The following is a 20,365-nucleotide window of genomic DNA, read 5'->3' on the forward strand; positions in this document are numbered from 1 at the left end:
TGGTGCATTGTCGTGATGCAAGAGCCAAGAATTGTTGGCGAAAAGTTCAGTTCGTCTAACTTTTTCTCGCAGCCTTTCCAGTACTTCCAAATAGTAAACTTGGTTAACTATTTGTCCAATTGGTACAAATTAATAACAAACAATCCCTCTGATATCAAACAAGGTTAGCAACATTGTTGCAACAAGTTCACGAACTTAATTGTCAGACCTCATACACACATTCAGTATGTACTGCATAGACTATTGAGAGTAAAATGATTCATTTGAACAAAGATAAACTTTATCCAACCCAGACAAAAATGGAAAGACTCCGACCACTGAGAGTGAAGCCTCGAGCCGCCCGTGGGCACATGTGTACAGGGGGAATGAAAGCCGGTGGCCAGCACAGCAGGCGACCACTGGGTTGGAGTCACATTATAAGCCCTTGGAGCACAGCTGAAATGACAACAGGGGAGCACAAGTGAAATGCTGAAACAAAGCAATTTAATTAACCCCAAGTCTGGCGGGAAAGGATGAACGCAGAGCACGTGTTGGGGAGAGTTTTATAACAGACTACCGATAATGGGATGGACCAAGCTCAGGGGACCCACGAGGCATCCCCAGGGCCATTCCACCTGAGCCCAAGGGAGCAGCAGGGTGTCCCGGGCTGGGTTCCCCAGAAACAAGTCGAAGACTGCTGCAAATGCTCCACGCCTGGCACCGGGCCCCCCTGGGCTACACCTGGAAGGATGGGGCCGAGAGCCAGGGGGACCAGGAGTGCTGGAGCTGGAAGGACCCCACAGAGCTGCCCTGGCCTTGGGGTCTCCCACACCCAGCCATCACCCCTGGGGTGAGCAGCCCGTACAGGTCACCTCCAGAGGCAGAGCAGGCTGGCGAAGGTGAGAAGGTGAGTTGAGTCACAGAAACACCTCCGTGTGGTAGAAACTTCTAGTGTTCGCCTGTATCTAATTCCTCCTCCTGCAGGCACATCTCCCCACATAGCAATTTTCCCTCATCATCCCAGAATTTGTGCAAAGACAACATGTGGAATTTTTTTAATGGAAACTTTCATTTTCAGTGAAACTGGGGAAATTGATACAAACCACAGAATCCAAAATCTAAGTCAAGGCGCAAAAAGCAGCTGACAGTGGGCAGAGGCCACATGGGGGGGAGTGACAGATTACACAGAAACAGTGGCGAGAAGCCTGGTGGCAGCAAAAATATGCTTCCAGGAGATGAGAGCTCCAGGGTTCCACCCCTGTTCGCGATGTGTGCTGCAGAAAAGCAGACAGCGCTGGGCCAGGGAAAGGACTGAAAAGGCCTCTTCTCCTGCCTCTAATAAACGATCCTGTTTTTAAAACTCTTTGCCTCCCCTTGGTCCGTGTGTCCATTCTTCGGCTTCGTGAGACAAAATCCCGGATCACACCCAGAAACTGCTGGCGGATCCAGGATCGTCTACACCAAGGGAGAGAGAGCCGTGCAGAGCGGGGAACTGATGGTGTTTGAATGGCACCGAGGGCGTTTGGACAGTTACAATGAGAAAGTTACCAGACTGGCAGACTTCGAGAAAGACAACTTGAGATGGAAACTTGTTTGGGGAGCTTAAAAATCGGAGCTATAGTATAAAATAGTAAAACAATATTGAGACCAAACCTATTTGTCCTGTCAGTAAACATGAGTGGTCTGAACACACCTATTAAAGGAGAGGCTTTCAAATCCTAAACAAAACCCAGTTCCACAGCACATGTGTATTACACACGAAACAAGAAAAGTTGAAAAACCTGATAAATTTATGCCAGGCAAATTCAGCTGTTTTCTCCGTGATAGAATGTCAGGCTCTGCGTCACCCTGGGGAAGGAAGTGGGGGAGGGGAGCAGGAGGGTGGAGCAGGAGACGAAGGCGGGGGAGGGGAGGAGGGGAGCTGTTGGCAATGACCAGGTGCTTTTTGCACCTGCCCCTCTCATCACTGTGTCCTTTAATTCTACCTAGAAAGATGCTGTGATCTGTTTTTACAGACAGGGGACTGGAAGCACAGAGCTTTTAATTGACTTTTTCCAGGAACCGCAGTAGGAGGGTGGGACTTAGCTGCTCTCTGAAGACCCTGAAGCCCTCCCCCACCCGTACACACCACTCAGGGTTGGGGGGTGGGACAGGGGTCAGAGCCGCTCAGCAGCAGGAGACCCTGGGGGCAGGCTCAGAGTGGAATTCCGCACGTGTTGCATCAGCTGAGGGGGCCTGTCACCCCCACCCCCACCGCCGTCCTGTCTACCCCCAGACTTCGTCCCCAGAACATCCACTTTCTCTAACAGTGTGGGTTTCTGGAGCCCCAGGAATCCCAGAGCACTTTGCTCCCCCTTCCCTGCTCCCCAGCTGGAAATTCCCGGTGGTAGGACCTGTGTGGCCAATGAGGAAAGACCCTCAGATTCTTTAGTCAACACAACCCTCAGGCAAAACCTGGAAAACTGCCTCAGAAAGGCATGCGGCCAAGTGTGCCCTCACAGTGACAGTGACAGGTGTCTGTCCTGCAGAGGGGGAGCTCCGACCCCGGACCCCACCTAGGCCTGTGCCCCCACTCTGGGTGCTGTTGGTGAGTATGGATCTTACAGCAAAGATGGACGTGAAGGGGGTGTCATGACCTTTGAGACTGAATGTCCAGGTCATTGCACTGGAGGGACGGGCGAGTCCCACTGTTCCCATCAATGAAACCCGCCATGGCCCGTCGACAAAATAACATCCAGCCTAAGAGAAAACTTGTAAGGGTTTATTTGAGCCAAACTGAAGACAATTGCCGGGAAGCAAAGTCTCAACGGGTTGAGAAATTGCTCTGAAAAATGGCCGTTTGCAACTTATTTTATACATTAGAATCAACGGAGGAAGGTTACATGTAACCCATTGGTTACAGATCAAGGGGGGCGGGAGAAAGCAAAGCGGGGAGATCCCTGGGGTTGGATAAAAAGTAAGATGGAGACTCACCCTTCTTTACACTGGGGGGTACAGGGTGGTTAACAGCATTTTACAGCACACAGAGATGGTGATCGGGACTAGAACAACATGAGGGATTCTGTCGTTTCCTGCTGTGGTGTGGTGGGTTGTGCCCCGGGGGATCCAGAAAGGGGATGACTGACATTCCAAGGGTCTGTCATCTTAGATGCAAAAAGATGACAGACAGGCTCACTTAAGGTAGAGAGTGACCTTTGTCAAGGAAGCTACAGGCCTAGGACGTGACTTCCCACCATGGCCCACCTTAGTTAGGAATCTCTATGTTCACACCATCCTATGTGGTTATTTCCAGTCTCCTGAGCTTGTCAGGTTTAACATGTGGCCCCTTTTCCGTCCATACTCCTCACCCACCAGCAGCTCTCAGGTCTGTGCCAGGCAGGGAGAAGGTGAAAGTGAGGTGCCTGGTGACACATCCTGCCTAGGTCTCTGAGAAAGGAGGGTGTTCCCGCGTCCAGGGGATGGCCCAGCAGATGGGCAGTGAGAGGGCACGTGCCCCTGCCCTCTGTCCTGCTGCCACTACAGCAGCCACTCCCCAGTCCTGAGGGAACGAGAACGGCTGAGACAGTCACAGAGGCACCAGCCCGCCACCCGCATGGCTGAGCAGGTTCCCATGCCACCTCCCAGTTCCTGAAAAGACACACATCGCCTTGGTCACCCCACTGTTGACCAGGCCTTCGGTCACTGCAGCTGAAGTTGGTCGACTCCCGGAAAGAACGGGGCAGCTGCACAGGAGCCAGTCGCATGGTCAGCGGGCTCTGGACCTACCACAGCAGCTCCAACCCAAGCTAGCACAGTTTTGCCAGGAAGAGGCAGGGACCTCCCTTGAAAGGCCCTAGGAGCTCGGCCAAGGCCAGCTCCTGTCACATGTGGGGGCCAGTAGGACACACGGGTCTGCAAGACTGAACTGCGTCCTCCCAGGCCGGACAAGCCCTGGATGGTGCTCTGCCCTGAATGAAGATGCAGGGCTGGGGCTGGGGCTGGGGGTGGGGGCTGGGGGTAGGCGCTGGGGGTGGGGCACCCAGGGGAGGACAGGGCTGGCAGGGCATGTGGACACCTCCCTCCACCCCCAGTCAGGAACAGGAGACACTGGACACCAGAGCAGGTGCTTCCTAGAGGGCCTGGGGCAGCCCCTACCCCTTGTCCCCAGAAAGGGAGACAGGAGGCCCCAGAGCAGAGTCCACAGCAGGAAGAGCCTCCAGAGAGGAGCTGGGGGCTTGAGGAAGCCCCACCATAAGCTGTGAACCACCCGCTGTGAGCCCTGGAGGGCAGGCTTGGACACCAACACTTGCCCAGAGAACAGAACCCCAGCTCACAAGGAGAGGGCAGGCCAGACCCTCCCCTGTCACCTATCTGGGGCTCAGGAGAGCAGAGGCCACCTGCTCTCCCCCCAACTCTGGCTGCACCTGCGGCCCCAACTCTCCAAGACCCAGGGCCAGGACCCTGGGACCCCCGCTCTGTCCCCAGCCCTGGGAGAGCTGCCCTCCGCCCTGTGATGCTGCTCACCAGCCCCCTGGGCTGGCCAACCCTCTCTCAGCACACAAGCCTGCTGCCCAGGGCAAGGCCATCCTGCACACCGCACCAGACGGAACCTTCTAGAGCGAGGCTTTCAGCAAGCCCTCTGGGCTTTTGGCCTCTTTGCTGGGCCCTCAGGCCACCTTCAGACCCAGCCACCTCAAGCCACCTGTGCTGTCCAAGCACCCGGCCCAGCCTCAGGGTCTGACCTGGGCCTTTCCTCTGCCTGGAGTCACACACGTGTGAGCACGCACAGACTGCTCAGTTGTGTTCACTCACCCCCGCCCCCCAGAAGCCTTCAGGGCGCCATCACCCTGTGTCCCCAGCAGTGGCCTGTGGTGAGCACACCGGCCAGCTGACAACTGGTCCCTGGGAGCCGTGCAGCTCTTCCTCCCCAGGGGCCCACACCTGCTGGCCCTGTGAGTCCCAGCACCCACCCCCAGGTCTGACAAGGGGCCAGCAGACCTCCCCCCCTCTCCTGGGGCCCCTCAGGGTGGGGGGAGAGCAGCCTGTGCAGATGTGGGGGAGGGTCCCCTCCCCACTGCCCTCCTGAGACCCCTCCCTGAGGACCAGCAGCCCGGGGTGACCGGGAGGGAGCCTGCCCTGTGGGCTTAGCACTTTCTGGGGCTGAGGCCCTGAGGACCCCCACGAGGCCGCAGCAGTGGGAGTTGTCCACCCTGCAGGTCAGCGGTGACATGGGGCCCCAGCAGCCCCCTCCCTCAGCCCCCACCCCACCGCAGGCCTTTTCTGCAGCTGAGAACACAATTCAAATGCAGGGGATGTGAGAGGGTCTGCAGGCCCGGCCTTGAATGTACTTATTTCTGAAGACAAGTAAAAGGCACGGGGTGTTTGGGTCCCCCTGTGCTCTGCGGCTGACCTGCCCCCTGCCCTCAGCGGGGCGCTCAGCCCTACCCACCTCACCCCACTCCAACCCCCGGGGTTTTGGCTGAGCTAGAAACCACAGTGCTAACTGGAACCACAGTGATTGACAACTGTACAAAAACCTGGCCAGCGACCCCAGGGCAGCCAGGGACCATCCTCCAGGGCTCACAGTCAGATCCACAAGGGGGTCCCATAGGAGCCTGTGACGGGGACCAGTTTCAGGCTGAGGGACGGGGGAGGAGTGGCATGGGTGGCAGCCTGGTCAGGGGTCGGGAGGGGTGAGCAGGGAGACATGACCTTGTGAGACCAAAGCAAGTCAGGTGTCAGGAAGGATGTCCAAAGCCAGGCTGGGGACTGAGGGCAGGAGGCACCTGGGAGACGGGGGCTGGGCTGTGTTCAGGCAGACGGCAGACTTTCCGGCTCCGGGGCCCCAGGGGACCCTGGCTGCAGGGTTCTGAGGCCTGAGCGCGGTCTGCTCACCGTGCCTATGCCTACTTGGAGCACTGGGGCCAGGGCAGCCTGGTCACCGTGTCCTCAGGTGAGTCTGCCCTCTGCTCTGGTGTCTGACCTGGGGAGAGCGGGACACAGGTGTGCCGAGCCCTGGGCTGTGTTTGGTCTCAGGGGAGGGACAGGAGCAGGGTGCATTTTTGTAAGGGAGAAGCAACCAGAAGGGTGCTACTGGTACTTCGAGCACTGGGGCCAGGGGACCCTGGTCACCGTCTCCCCAGGTGAGTGTCCCCTGCTTCCCCCCCAAGATCTGTGGCCATGGGCAGGGACACGAGCTGTGTGCTGTGGGCTCGGGCCCACCAGGTGGGTTCATGTCTGAGGGGGACCAGGGACTGTGTCCTTGTGTGATGCTTTTGATCCCTGGGGCCAGGGCACCCTGGTCACCGTCTCCCCAGGTAAGTCGGCTTCCTTTCTGTCTCCCTGTCCTGGGGCTGGGACAGCAATTTCCCGGTTCCCGGGTCTACGTGGGCCCTTGGGCGTCCCCAGGGGCCGCTGCTGAGGTGGTCGGTTCTCTGCTCTGTGGCCGGCCTTTCTCAGCCTTTCTGGTCCGGGGCCTTTGCTCTGGCCGGTGCGGGTGGGGTGGACTGCGCGTCTGGGTCATGGACACCTGAGGAGACAGGGTTTGCTGTGGTGGCCGAGCGGTGGCCAGGGGGGCTGGGTTTTTGTACACTGCCTAGCGGGGCCCGTGGCAATGTGACTACTTCGACTACTGGGGCCAGGGGACCCTGGTCACCGTCTCCTCAGGTGAGTCCTCACAACCCTTCTCTCCTCTCTTTCTCTGGGAGTTTTTGCTGCATTTTGTGGGAAATGAGGGTGTCTGGGTCTCAGGTCTAGAAGGACTGGGGCCAGCCTGGGGGGCTCAGGAAAGGGACCGGGAGGGGACCGTGGCTGTCATGGATGAGGACAGGAGATGCAGACCCCCTCCCCTCCTGGGCTCTGCAGCCAGGGGTCTCGGCCATCCTTGGCCCCCTGGGTCCCCTGGTCCCCTCTGCCCTCACCGGGCGTGTTCTGAGGTGGACTGAGGCCTTAGCCGGGCACAGTTCTTGCCTGGGGTCCCAGCATAATTGTCACAATGTGACAACCGGTTTGAATACTGGGGTCAGGGGACCCTGGTCACCGTCTCCTCAGGTGAGTCTCACCCCTCTCCACTCTAACTGTACTTGGGAGGTTCAGGTGTCAGAGACGGCGAGGCATTTTGGAGATCAGGAAAGAGAGCTGGGGAGAGGGGCCCCGTGAGTGGGGCTGGAGACTGATCTTCCGTCCCCAAAGATGGCCGCAGAGTGGGGACTGTGGCTCTTTTGGTGGCTCTGGATTCCCAGGGCAGCAGGACTCAGCCGTCTGGGGTGACTGAGTTCCAGTCCGGGGTGATGGTCAGAGGGCCCAAGCAGCCAGGGGTCTGCTTTCTGAGGGGCCAGGCCGCATGTGGGGTCTCTGGGCAGTCGGGGACGGCCAGCAAAGGGCTCCAGGACCCCCCCGACACCAGTGACTTGGGTGGTCGGCTTTCATGTGCCGCCTGGAGATGGGTGATGCCGGGCCGCGCCCCGGTTTTTGTGGGGTGAGGATGGAGGTTGGACCATTGTGATTACTATGCTATGGACTACTGGGGCCAGGGGACCCTGGTCACCGTCTCCTCAGGTAAGAATGGCCCTTCCTGGGCTTTTATTTTCTGCTCCTTTTGTGGGATTTTCTGGGCATCAGCGGCTGGTCCTTGGGATGTGTCCCCGGGGGGCCCAGGCAGGCTGGCTGGGACTCATGGACTCAGACCCTCTTGATTTATTGACGCCTTTGGGAAATTGGAATAATTCCCCATGTCCCAGACAATCACTGAGCCCCTGGGAGAGGGGCTGCCGGCTTGAGGGCCATGTTGGGGTGAGAGGCCAGGACCCCACACCCGGGGCCGGTGGGGCTGTGGCGGACGTTGGCCGTTGGGGCCCCAGTGTTGGTGAGAAGGGCACCTCGCACTGTTTGTGGAAGCTGAGGACAGCACTGTGAGTGACTTCTGTACTGGCTGGGTTTGGAGGAACGTGTGGCCCTGGTGTCGGTGACAGCGGGTGCAGTGCCCGGAGGCACCTTCCAAGAGAAAATGGTGCGTCCCTCGTAGGAGGCGGGCTTGCTGGATGTGGAAGGACAGCATATCTTGAAAGTGGCTCTTGAGAAAAGTAGTGAAGGAAATTGTGACTTTAAAATGTGAGAGATTTTCAAGTATATTCAATTTTTTAATCTTATCATTTAATTAGAAATCGTGTCTTTCTTGAGTTGACAGTGGGGCAAATTTGGCAAAGAAATGGTGACTCGGGACTGTCGGCCCCAAGTCAGGGCTGACTTTTCACAAAAATAAATTAAGCGTATTTTTCAGATTAGTTGCGGGACCCATAGGAGACGCTGGGGCTGCACACCTGCAGCTGGTGGCAGGAAGCGGGAGTCTATTTTAGGAGCAAGAAAACACGATTAGCAAATTTATGGTCTACGGTTATGAAGAGGTGGTTTCGGGGGCTTTTGCCCAGCTCACTAATCTGAAAGTGTCCCACTGAGCAAAACAACACCTGGGCAAGGTGCCCACAGAAACCAGAAGGTTCCTTTTTAACTATTTGGGTTTAACTCTTCAGTTTCAGTTTACCAAGCTCTCATTTATAGTCATTTTCAAAGTCAGGTGTTTAAGAAATTAAAGTCATAGGGACCATTTACCAATGTGTTTATGTAACTTTAATTAGTTACCCTTGAAGTGGTCATTCTTCTCCACGTGGTCCCGGGCCCCACGCTGTGCTGACAATAACGGTCACAGTTTTTAAAGGCACCGATTCTCTTTTCCTGGTGATGTTCTGATAACCAGAAACACTTTGATGTTCTGATAAAGTTGCCGTGGTTTCAGTATTTTTTAAGACCACCCTTCAAGTATTCATTTAAGGACCAATTTTGGGTGTAATCTGTGTTGTTGTCCAAATTATTTCAGTGAAACATGCTAGTCAGTGGGTTAGGAGGGAACCCAGCCAGGTCTCGAGTCGGAAGGCGCAGCTCAGAGGGCTGCGAGGACACCTGATCTGCAGGGCCGCTGAGGGTCTGAGGGGACCCGGTCCCCGCCACCCCCCTGGCTGGGGACGTGCAGCCGTGGCCTCTGCCGCCGGGCCAGCCCTCTAGCCCTGGGCGTAATGGATTTGGAGGACTTGCTCCACAACGAAGACCCCACAGGACTTGCGAGTGAGGCGCTGAGCTGGTGAGAGATACGGCCCCTGCTGCCTAAGACGTTGCACGGGCACTTTTTGGACGTTTCTGCTTCCATTTGAAGGGGACTCGCGGGTGCCTGATTGCCCAGCGAAGGCAGAGGGGCTGCTTTATGTGAGTCCCTCGAGTGGCTGTTGTCTGGGTCAGTCCCATGACACTTTTCTAAAGGAGCATTGGGAGCAGGGGTGCCCAGCTCCTGGTTAGACAGCTCACGACGACGTTGGGCTCAGGCGGCCACACTTGGTTTTACTCGTAAATGTGGCTTTGGCGCCAGGTGGTTGTCATGCTTTGGACGTAGCCCGCGCCTTCTAAAGAGCTTTGTGCCAAAGAGCAGACTTCTAAGTGGCAACTGCAGACACATACACTTTCTGGCCGTTTCTAGTGATGACTTTTCTCTCGAGGGAATGCAGTTAGAGTCAGAGGCTGACGGTAGACTTGGGGAGGAACATGGGTGAGGCCGTGTGCCCGGGAAGGGGAGGGAGGCACCGCGGGAGGACCCCGACCTCTCCTGAGCCAGCTTGCATTTGTCCTTAAGCAAACGCCCCAATTCTTGCAAGAGGTTTTAATGATTTTAAAGTTGCCCAGAAGTGTTGTGACCAGCCAGCTGAAGGATGGTAGTGATTCATGCTGCCTGGGAGCCAAGAGCAGCTGGGGCTGGGGCTGGCGCCGGGGATGGGGGTGGCCAGGGGGAAAGGCAGGAGAGGGCCCGGCAACGGACTGAGCCTGGGCCAAGCCCAGCTGTGAGGCATTCCTGGGTAACATGGCTTCAGCTTAATTGAGCAGGTCTCTTGCTCTGACCCCTCTTGACCAGAATTACTGGGTTTTCCGGGATGTACTGAGCTGCCCAAAGCAGGACTAAACTGAACTAGACGAAACCAGTTTGAAATGGGCTGACCTGGGTGAGCTGAGCTGGGCTGGGTGAGCTGGGCTGGGTGAGCTGAGCTGGGTGAGCTGAGCTGGGTGAGCTGAGCTGGGTGAGCTGAGCTGGGTGAGCTGAGCTGAGCGGAGCTGGCTAAGCTGGGTGAGCTGAGCTGAGAGGAGCTGAGCTGAGCTGGGTGAGCTGAGCTGGGTGAGCTGAGCTGGGTGAGCTGAGCTGGGTGAGCTGAGCTGGGTGAGCTGAGCTGAGAGGAGCTGAGCTGAGCTGGGTGAGCTGAGCTGGGTGAGCTGAGCTGGGTGAGCTGAGCTGGGTGAGCTGAGCTGGGTGAGCTGAGCTGAGCGGAGCTGAGCTGAGCTGGGTGAGCTGAGCTGGGTGAGCTGAGCTGGCTGAGCTGGGTGAGCTGAGCTGAGCTGAGCAGAGCTGAGCTGAGCTGGGTGAGCTGAGCTGGGCTGGGCTGGGCTGGGCTGGGCTGGGCTGGGCTGGGTGAGCTGAGCTGAGCTGGGCTGGGCTGGGCTGGGCTGAGCTGGGCTGAGCTGGGCTGGGTGAGCTGAGCTGAGCTGAGCTGAGCTGAGCTGGGCTGGGCTGAGCTGAGCTGGGCTGAGCTGGGCTGGGCTGGGCTGAGCTGGGCTGAGCTGGGCTGGGTGAGCTGAGCTGAGCTGAGCTGAGCTGGGCTGAGCTGAGCTGAGCTGGGCTGGGCTGGGCTGGGCTGGGCTGGGCTGGGCTGGGCTGGGCTGGGCTGAGCTGGGCTGGGCTGGGCTGAGCTGGGCTGAGCTGAGCTGAGCTGAGCTGAGCTGGGCTGGGCTGAGCTGAGCTGAGCTGAGCTGGGCTGGGCTGGGCTGAGCTGAGCTGAGCTGAGCTGAGCTGAGCTGAGCTGAGCTGAGCTGAGCTGGGCTGGGCTGAGCTGAGCTGAGCTGGGTGAGCTGAGCTGAGCTGGGCTGGGTGAGCTGAGCTGAGCTGGGTGAGCTGAGCGGAGCTGGGCTGGCTGAGCGGAGCTGGGTGAGCTGAGCTGGGCTCGGTGAGCTGAGCTGAGCTGAGCTGAGCTGGGCTGAGCTGGGTGAGCTGAGCTGAGCTGAGCTGAGCTGAGCTGAGCTGAGCTGGGCTGGGCTGAGCTGAGCTGAGCTGGGTCTCGTTGAGCTAAGCTGGCCATGCAGGACTGTGCTGGTCAACAAAGAGCTGACCTCAGTGACCTGGCTGTGCTCAGTGAGCTGAGTCTGTATCTACCCCTCCCATCACACACACACCCTCCCTCGGACCCAGAAACACAGTGCTGGCTCCAGTGTGGCTGAACCAGGGGCAGTGAGGGCTGGGTTGGCAGGGGCTCCTGTCCTCTCTGGCAGCTAGCTGCCTGGAGCTGTCACTGTGGTGGGGCTGAGCGTTACAGAGAAGGCAGAGCTGGCCCGGGCCTGGGCCTGGGCCCTCCTGAGCTGGGAGCTGGGTACCAGTGCCCCTGGATGCAGAGATAGCCGTGCTGGGGAGGGAGGGCCAGACCTGCCAGCTCCAACAGGAAGCACCCCCTGTCTCCCTGTTGAGAGCGGGGCTCCTGCAGCAGCACCCCCGACACCCCCTGCCGCCTTCTACCAGGACCCTGGCCTCAGCACAGCAACTTGCCACGCTGTTGACCCATCTGGCCAGGACCTGGAGGGGCAGTCGCAGGCCGATGGAGGGTCAAGAGAGCCCGCAGAGCTGGCCTCACCCCTGGCGGACAGAGCATGGGAAGACAGCTCCTCACCCCTTCTCTTTGTCCCCTCTCGGTCCTCAGCGAGCGCGTCGGCCCCAGACCTCTTCCCCCTCGTGTCCTGTGAGAGCTCCCCGTCCGAGGCGAGCTTCGTGGCCATGGGCTGCCTGGCCCACAATTTCCTGCCCGACAACGTCAAATTCTCCTGGGGCTACAAGAACAGCACCGAGATCTCCACCCAGGTCATCAAGAGTTTCCCATCGGTCCTGAGAGAGGGCAAGTACATGGCCACCTCTCAGGTGTTCCTGCCGTCCGCCGAGGTCCTCGAGGGCACGGATGAGTACGTGATGTGCAATGTCAAGCACGAGAATGGCAACAGGAACGTGAAAGTGCCCATCCCAGGTGAGGTGGGGCCCAGCCCTCAGCCCGGCGGGGGGGACGGGACAGGCCCGGCTGATGGGTGTCCTCTCACTGCAGTGACAGAAGATGTGTCCCCCACCGTGAGCGTCTTCATCCCGTCCCGCGACTCGTTCTCCAGCAACAGCCCGCGCACGTCCAAGCTCATCTGCCAGGCCACCGGCTTCAGCCCCAGGCAGATCTCCGTGTCCTGGCTCCAGGACGGAAAGCGGGTAGAGTCCGGCGTCACCACAGACAAGGTGGAGGCCGAGGCCAAAGGGCCCGGACCCCTGACGTTCAAGGTCACCAGCAGTCTGACCATCACCGAAAGCAACTGGGTCAACCAGAACATGTTCACGTGCCTCGTGGAGCACAACGGGCTGAGCTTCCAGAAGAACGTGTCCTCCACGTGCAGCTCCAGTGAGTGCTCCTGCCCCAGGCCCCGGGCGGGGACCCCCAGCACAGAGGCGTCTACTCAGGCTCAGCTGCTCCCCAAGCCTTAGCTTCCCGGAGAGGCCGAGGGCAGCTGGGGGCCACCTGTCAGGAGCAGGCCTGGAACCCCCTCCAGCAAGACCCCGGGCTCAGCTAAGTGGACAGTGTCGCCTGGTTTCAGGTCCCCTGGGTCACTCAACCCACTCTCCTGCCTCCAGGTACCTCCAGTGGCATCACTGTCTTCACCATCCCCCCGTCCTTCTCCGGCATCTTCCTGACCAAGATGGCCAAGCTGTCCTGCCTGGTCACAAACCTGGCCACCTACGACAGCCTGACCATCTCCTGGACCCGCCAGAATGGTGAGGTTCTGAAAACCCACGTCAGCATTACCGAGAGCCACCCCAACGCCACCTTCAGTGCCACCGGAGACGCCACCGTGTGCGTGGAGGACTGGGACTCGGGCGACAAGTTCACATGCACAGTGACCCACACGGACCTGCCCTCACCACTGAAGGATAGCATCTCCAAGCCCAAAAGTAGGCCTGCCCTGCCACCCTCTGCCTGGGCCCTGCCCAGCCTTGGGGTCTGGGGATGCCCAGGGCAGGCCCAGCAGGGCCTGTGCCCCTGACCCGAGCTCACCGCTGTCTCTCCTCCCACAGATGTCATCAAGCACATGCCCTCCGTGTACGTGATGCCACCAACCCGGGAGCAGCTGAGCCTGCGGGAGTCGGCCTCCATCACCTGCCTGGTGAAGGGCTTCTCACCCCCTGATGTGTTTGTGCAATGGATGCAGAGGGGGCAGCCTTTGTCCTCTGACACGTACGTGACCAGTGCCCCGATGCCCGAGCCCCAGACCCCGGACTCCTACTTCGTCCACAGCATCCTGACCGTGAGTGAGGAGAACTGGAGCGCTGGGGAGCCCTACACCTGCGTCGTGGGCCACGAGGCCCTGCCCCACACAGTGACCGAGAGGACCGTGGACAAGTCCACCGGTAAACCCACCCTGTACAACGTGTCCCTGGTCCTGTCTGACACAGCCAGCACCTGCCCCTGACTGCCGGGCCACCCCTCCAGGGTGCTGCCCAGAGCCTCTGGCTGACCTGTCACTGTGCGTGCTCACGTGCAAACTGACCGTGTCCATGGGGTGAGATGTTGCATTCTATAAAAATTAGAAATAAAAAGATCCATTCAAAAGATGCTGGTCCTGACTGAGCAATGCTCTTGCCTGCTGGGGCCACGGCTGTGCTGCCCGCCCCCCCGCAGACCACCCCCACCTCCCCCACTGTGGGCAGCCCCTGGCCCTTGCAGAGTCCTCACGGCACACAGCACCCATGCTCACCGCCTCCTCCAGCTGCTGCCACGGCCACACAGGCACACGGCTGTGCTGCACACATGCACAAACATGTACACACGTGGACACAGACACAGGCACACATGCGATGGACATGGGCACACAGACACATGTTCACATGCACACACGTGCACACCCAAACACGTGCACATGGAAACACAGATGCAAGCTCACAAATGTGCACATGTACAAACATGCACACGGACACATGCACACGCATGGACATGGACACATGCAGGCACACCCATGGGCACACACACGCACTGGGACGCCAGCCCTTGCACACCCTGTCACTCAGCAAATCTTGGGGCTTCGCACCTGCTTATTGCCCAGGCACTGCTTGTTCTGTCAGCTTGGGGTGCAGCCATGGGCCCAGCCTGCACTCTGACCAGGCCACCAGCCTAGCCCAGGGCAAAGGGCTCCGAGGGCCAAACCCGGCCTTTGTTCAGGTCCTGATGGAAGCAGCAGGCCCCAGAACCCACCTGTGAGCAGAAAGAGCTGGAGCCCAGCCTGGAGGCAGGGAGTTGCCCCTGCACACAGCCAGCCCTGGAGAAGGCGGGAAAGGGGACGGCCTGCAGTAGCGAGGGCCTGGCCCGAGTGGGGGCTCCTTTGGCTCTTCCTAGATACCCCACACTCCTGGCCCTTGGGGGGCCTGAGTTCCAGACACACTCAAGGGCCCCTCTGTGCAGGGGCTGCAGACCCCAGTGAATGGGTCAGCCTGTCCATCCCACATCACTCTCCCTGGGGCCTCAGGTGTGGGTCTGACCCCTCAGTGCCTGAGCCATGAGTCCCAGTGGGGCAGACGAGCCAGCCAGGGCCCCACACGGCCCCTCACACGTTCCCACCATTCCCAGAAGGAGAGAGTGAGAGTCCCACTGAGGAAGCAAGGTGGGGGCCCCAGACATCTGCCAGCTCTAGCCACAGGTGACAAGAGGCCCAATCCCAGCCTGTGAGCCCCAAGTGGCCCTGGCTGAACGTCCTCTAGAAGAGTCCAGGACTCGGACCACTCCTCTGGGGTCCCCACCTCCCGCCCCAGGCCAGGCCTCAACCACCCCTATCTCTGCGCTGCTGTCATGCTCTCTGCACCCCAGGGCTGCTAGGACAGGTACAGGGTCCGCCTGCTCAGCCTTGGCCCTGCTTGCCTCTGCCCGGCTGTCGGGGGCACAGCTGGTGCCTGGCTGAGACCCAGACCGAGCCCAAGCACTCCCACCCCCACATCACAGTCTCCGCACTCTGCTGCCCCTCCTCCTGCCGTCTGCTCTGCTGCCCCTCCCCGCCCAGCCCTCCTGGTGGGCAGCACAGCCAGGGCCGTGGGCTAGGAACATGGGTGGCCTGGGGGCTCTGCGGTGTGTGGGAACTGAGCCCTGTGCTGTGTCCTCTGCAGAGGGGGAGGTGAGCGCCGAGGAGGAGGGCTTCGAAAACCTGAATACCATGGCCTCCACCTTCATCGTGCTCTTCCTCCTCAGTCTCTTCTACAGCACGACAGTCACCCTGTTCAAGGTAGACTGGCGGGCGGTGGGAGGGCAGAGCGCGTGGCACAGGCCTGGTGCCTCCACCCCCACCTCCGTTCCCAGCCAGGAAGAGTGGCTCATGCTCTCTCTGTTGCCTGCAGGTGAAGTGACCCACCGAGACGAACATGGAGACCAAGGAGATGGAACCAAGAGGGGCGCCTGCCGCCTTGAGCCCGGGGCCCCGGCATGCATGGCGGGTCCACCTGTCCTCAAACCTCCCCGTGCTGCCCTGCAGCTTCCGCTCTAAGAAGCAGGCTTCTGTGCACACGGCCTGCAGCCATGGACTCTGCCCCACAGCGCCTTGCAACGTCCGCGCTTGTCACCCTGAAATAAACATGTATATTTTATCTTGCGAAACTGCTTCTTCAAGGTTTTTTTCCCTAAACCACTTTCCTTATGTGTTGTGCAGGCATCTTGACAGGTGAGCCTGACTCAGAAGGGCACATGGGAAAGGGAGGTCCGGTCTGCACAGGCCTGGGGATGTGCGGGAGGGGCCCAGGTCTGGGCTGGTCCAGCCTCATGAAGGGAGACGGCCGAGCAGGAGGGTTTCCAGGTCTGCTCTCCCAACAAGACCTGAGTCAGAAACCAGGCTGGGCCCCTGCGTGCTGTCAGCAGGGCCTGTGCCCAGGTCACCATCACACGTGTTGTCGCTGTGCCCAGGTCACCGTCACACGTGTTGTCGCTGTGCCCAGGTCACCATCACACGTGTTGTCGCTGTGCCCAGGTCACCATCACACGTGTTGTCGCTGTGCCCAGGTCACCGTCACACGGGTTGTCGCTGTGCCCAGGTCACCGTCACACGTGTTGTCGCTGTGCCCAGGTCACCGTCACACGGGTTGTCGCTGTGCCCAGGTCACCGTCACACGTGTTGTCGCTGTGCCCAGGTCACCGTCACACGTGTTGTCGCTGTGCCCAGGTCACCGTCACACGTGTTGTCGCTGTGCCCAGGTCACCGTCACACGGGTTGTCGCTGTGCCCAGGTCACCGTCACACGGGTTGTCGCTGTGCCCAGGTCACCGTCACACGTGTTGTCGCTGTGCCCAGGTCACCATCACACGTGTTGTCGCTGTGCCCAGGTCACCATCACACGGGTTGTCGCTGTGCCCAGGTCACCATCACACGTGTTGTCGCTGTGCCCAGGTCACCATCACACGTGTTGTCGCTGTGCCCAGGTCACCGTCACACGGGTTGTCGCTGTGCCCAGGTCACCATCACACGTGTTGTCGCTGTGCCCAGGTCACCGTCACATGCATTGTCACTCTCCATTGCCATCCTGACAAGCGTGGCCACTTTGCACTCTTGTCCTAACCGTGGCAGCGTGTGTGTGGTGTCTCACTGAGGTCCAGGGAGAGTGCTGGGTGGTGTGTGCCTGCTGTGATGGCGCCCAGCACAGTTACACGTGCATGTGCAAGTGGGAGCCACTCAGAAGAGTGCTTGACAGATGGCGAGGCAGGACCACAGGGGCCACATCCATTTGTGTCACGAAAAGAGCAGGCGGCTGGGCCGAGGCACAATGGTGGGGAGCTCGGTGCCAGCAGGTGGGAGCCATGCAAAAGGGACCTGGGGGGGTGTGTCAGGGACTCACTCAGCCAGGGGCAGACAGACGGGGTTGGCCCTTGTGCCACAGAGAAGTCCAGCCTAGCTGTGCCAGCAAGGGTCTGGGCAGAGGCAGAGAGCACCCAGCAGAGCCCAGTGTCCTGAGGACGTGCCCGAGGGCAGGTGTCTGGCATAAAACCTGTTGAAGGCTGGTCCTGTGAGCAGGCTCCCAGGGGGAGCTGCCTAGAGCTCACAGGGCCAGCTGTCATGGGGTGTCCGGGCCTGAGCATTGGCCTGGCCTTGAAGTGGTAATTGTCCAAGACAGAATGGAAAAGGACATGGGTCCCAAGGGGAGGTGCCCCCCATGGGCTCCGAGTGGGCTGCTTCCAGGCACCAACTTCATTCCAGGGAAGCAGATCCCATCCTGGGCCCAATGTTGCAGGCTGGAGGGCGACGGGTACTCAGTGAGGGGCCCCACATAGTGCAAGGCACATCCAGCATGGCTGGGGACTCTTATGCCGGCATGGGGCTGGCGGCTTGTGACAACTGGTAGTGCGAGGGCTGTCATAACCTAGGAGCACAGACTGGGTGACTTAAACAACAGAAATATGTGATCGCACCAAGGTGTGGACAGGCTGGTTCCTCTGAGGCTGCGGGAGGCTGTGTTCACGCTCCCCTCCCCGCATCTATCTGGTGGCTCTGGAGTTCCTTAGTTGCTGTCTGCCTCCATCTTCACGTGGCCTCACCCTACATGTGTGTGTGTCTGTCCCCAAATCCCCCTTTTCATAAGTTCACAGTCATATTGGGTTAGGAGCCCTGCCCGACCCACTGTGACCTCACCTTAACTTACTAATCACATCTCAGTGACCCTAACGCAAGCAAGGTCACCTGTGCTACTAGGGGGATAGGCCTTCGATATGCAAATTGGGGGGACACAACTCAAGCCATAACAGTCCACCCTCTGGCCCCCCCCAAATTCATGTCCTTCTCACATGTAAAATGCGCCATCCCCACATCCCCACAGGGGCTCACCTATGCCAGCATCAAGTGCACACCCACAAGCGCATCTAACGCGCACCCAAATCAGGCACAGGTGAGACATGGGTGTGACCGATACCAGGACTGAATCCTCTGTCCTGTGAAACCAGACACAGGGACTGCCTCCAAAATACGGCCGTGGGGCGGCAGTGGGAAGGTGGTGGGGTGGGGTGGGCAGGGGGCGGCGACGTAGAGGAGCATATGGGCCCCAAGCAAGTTCAAAGCCCATTAGATTTTGAGGCTCCAGAAGAGTCCCCTTCAGCTCGTCCTTGAGGCCAGGAGGAACAGCCCCGTTTTCCGAGCCCAAGGCCGGAGTCTCTGCCGTGGTGGCACCGCCTGCCCCTCTGGCCGCAGATGCCGGGCCCTGTCCTAAAGTCAGTCTCTGTCCACTTTATCCTGTTTGTCTTCAGTCCAGGCAGGCAGGCTTCTGCTCGTGTGCGATCCTCAGGAAGCTTGTTGGCCTCCCACACGGTTCATGGGGTCCAGGCCATCAGGTGACAGGGTCAGCCTCCTCTCTTCCCTGGGGAAGCACGGGCTGCCCGCTGATTGCATCCGTCAGGCACAGGCACGAGCCCTCAGCAGAAGAAGCTGCAGCCACACCCTCGGCCCTGTTTCCAGAATGCACTATCCGGACAGGCTCTTCACGTCCTCGTCCCTCCTGGCTGGCCTCGTAATTCCACCTCCAACTTAGCACTGTCCTCCCACCCTCGCCGACCAGCAGCAAGGGGAGGCCAGGCCGCACCTCCACACCTTGCCCCCAGTGCTGCTCTGCACAAAACAGGAGGACAAAGTTCCGCCACGTCCACGGTCAGCACTTTGTAACAGGGCCTCCCATCCTCCCACCCCAGCGCCAAGCTGCCGTCCCCGCCTGAGGCCCCACCACAGGCACCTGGACACTCGCACTCCATGTTTTCTCAGGTGAGTGGCTCCTCTCCATCCTGAGCCCTCACCGGGATTCCCTTTGACGTCCACGTTCCTACTGACACTTTGAGACAACTTGCCTTTTCTAACATGCACCTCAAAACTCTTCCAGCCTCTGTGGTCACCCTGTTCTAAAGCCACGCCCACACTTCTGGGTACTTGTCACATCATACCTCGCTTCTGGTCCCCCAACCTGCATTCATTCCCTATGGGCAGCTGTAACAGCAAAAACCTACGGCCTCAGTCTGCAGGCTGGGAGTCCAAGGTCAAGGGGTCGCAGCGTCAGTGCCGTGAGGCTGTGAGGGACCGGCCGGAGCCTCCCACCCCCGCTCCTGGTGGCTGTGGTCCATCATGGCCATCCACACCTTCCTCCTCACGTGTCTCTCCCCGCGTGTGTCTGTGTCCGAAGCCCCTTCTGTGAGGACACAGTCCTGTGGGATCTGGAGTGTACCTCCCTCCAGGAAGCCCTCGTTCGCTTACTAATTATATCTGCTGTCACCCCATCTCCAAACGAGGTCGTGTTCTGAGGTCGTGGGGGTTCGGACTCAGCAGATGGGTTTTGGGGGACACAACTCAACCTATAACACCCCATCCTGGCATCTTTCCAACAGTGCCGGGGGGCAGGGCTGCAGGGCTGAGTTCAGGGGTGACAGGGAGGGGGTAGGGCAGCTCTGTGCAAGTGGGGGCTTTGAAGCTGGGCCAGGACATGCAGGGACACTGTCCTGCTGAGGAAGCCCAGGAAGAGACGGGGACAGGCTGGCCAGGTGCTCAGGAGAGCAGAGTGTGGGCTCTGCCCCCAGGGGACCAGCAGAGAGGGGACAGCGCCACCACCCAGCCAGCCATCCTGCATGCCAGCTGAATCACAGGGACATGTGGCCTTGTCCGAGCAGTGACAGGCAGTATGGTGGCTGGGGGACATGGACAGAGGCAGGGGCCAGGAGAAAAGGTGCCCCAGTGACTAAGATGGAGCAGTGCCCTCAGGGACCCAGGCATGGCCCCTGTGCTGGCTGGGCTGCCTTGGCCTCCCAGGACCCCAGACAGAGGACAAGGAAGCTGAGAGCCAACCTGTTAGGGAGGTGCTGCGCTGGGACCTGAAGCCCCAGGGCCAGCGTTGTGAGTGACAGCCCTACAGGGGCCAGGCCCGGAGCACTGCAAGGTGTCAGCTGTCTGGACGTTGGCAGATGGAATCGTCCACCTCACACCACCCAGGACAGTACTGAATGCCTCCTGTGCCTCCTGTGAGGCCAAAGCCACTCATGAGCTGGTCCCCAAGCAACAGAGCCTCTGGGAGCAGGTGTCAGGGAGAAGAGGGTCCCATCCTGCTTGTCAGGGAACCACACGAAAGTCCAGTCACGCTGTGACTCCCCTGAAGGGCAGCTGAGGGCACTGCCCCGCCCATCACTCAGGACACGCCCTGAACGGGGGTGTCCCCTCCTCGCCTCAGGGGCTCCCGGGACGGGAGAGAACAGATGTATAGAGCAGGGGGACTGGGGTCCCAGGGACTGGACAGAGGGCTGTCAGGGCTGCTG

The 20,365-nt window shown here is 59.7% G+C and overlaps 4 gene segments (V, D, J or C); all 4 read left to right on the forward strand.

The window, feature by feature from the left end:
• The window catches only part of LOC109455542 (immunoglobulin heavy constant epsilon), a 144,166-nt gene that overhangs the window by 62,238 nt on the left and 61,563 nt on the right, over positions 1-20,365 (forward strand).
• The window catches only part of LOC109455540 (immunoglobulin heavy constant gamma 1), a 58,807-nt gene continuing 44,489 nt past the window's right edge, over positions 6,048-20,365 (forward strand). The window contains exon 1 of the C gene segment in view: positions 6,048-6,101.
• LOC109455567 (immunoglobulin heavy constant alpha 2) overlaps positions 6,221-20,365 on the forward strand; it is an 85,718-nt gene continuing 71,573 nt past the window's right edge. Inside the window, exon 1 of the C gene segment in view lies at positions 6,221-6,275.
• LOC109455539 (immunoglobulin heavy constant mu) lies at positions 7,132-15,698 on the forward strand. The segment is given in 7 exon segments: positions 7,132-7,515; positions 11,736-12,053; positions 12,129-12,467; positions 12,698-13,015; positions 13,139-13,471; positions 15,215-15,330; positions 15,443-15,698. Coding segments are annotated over 7 exon segments (1,476 nt in total).

Source organism: Rhinolophus sinicus, linkage group LG03 (assembly GCF_036562045.2).
Source record: "Rhinolophus sinicus isolate RSC01 linkage group LG03, ASM3656204v1, whole genome shotgun sequence".
NCBI lineage: Eukaryota > Metazoa > Chordata > Mammalia > Chiroptera > Rhinolophidae > Rhinolophus > Rhinolophus sinicus.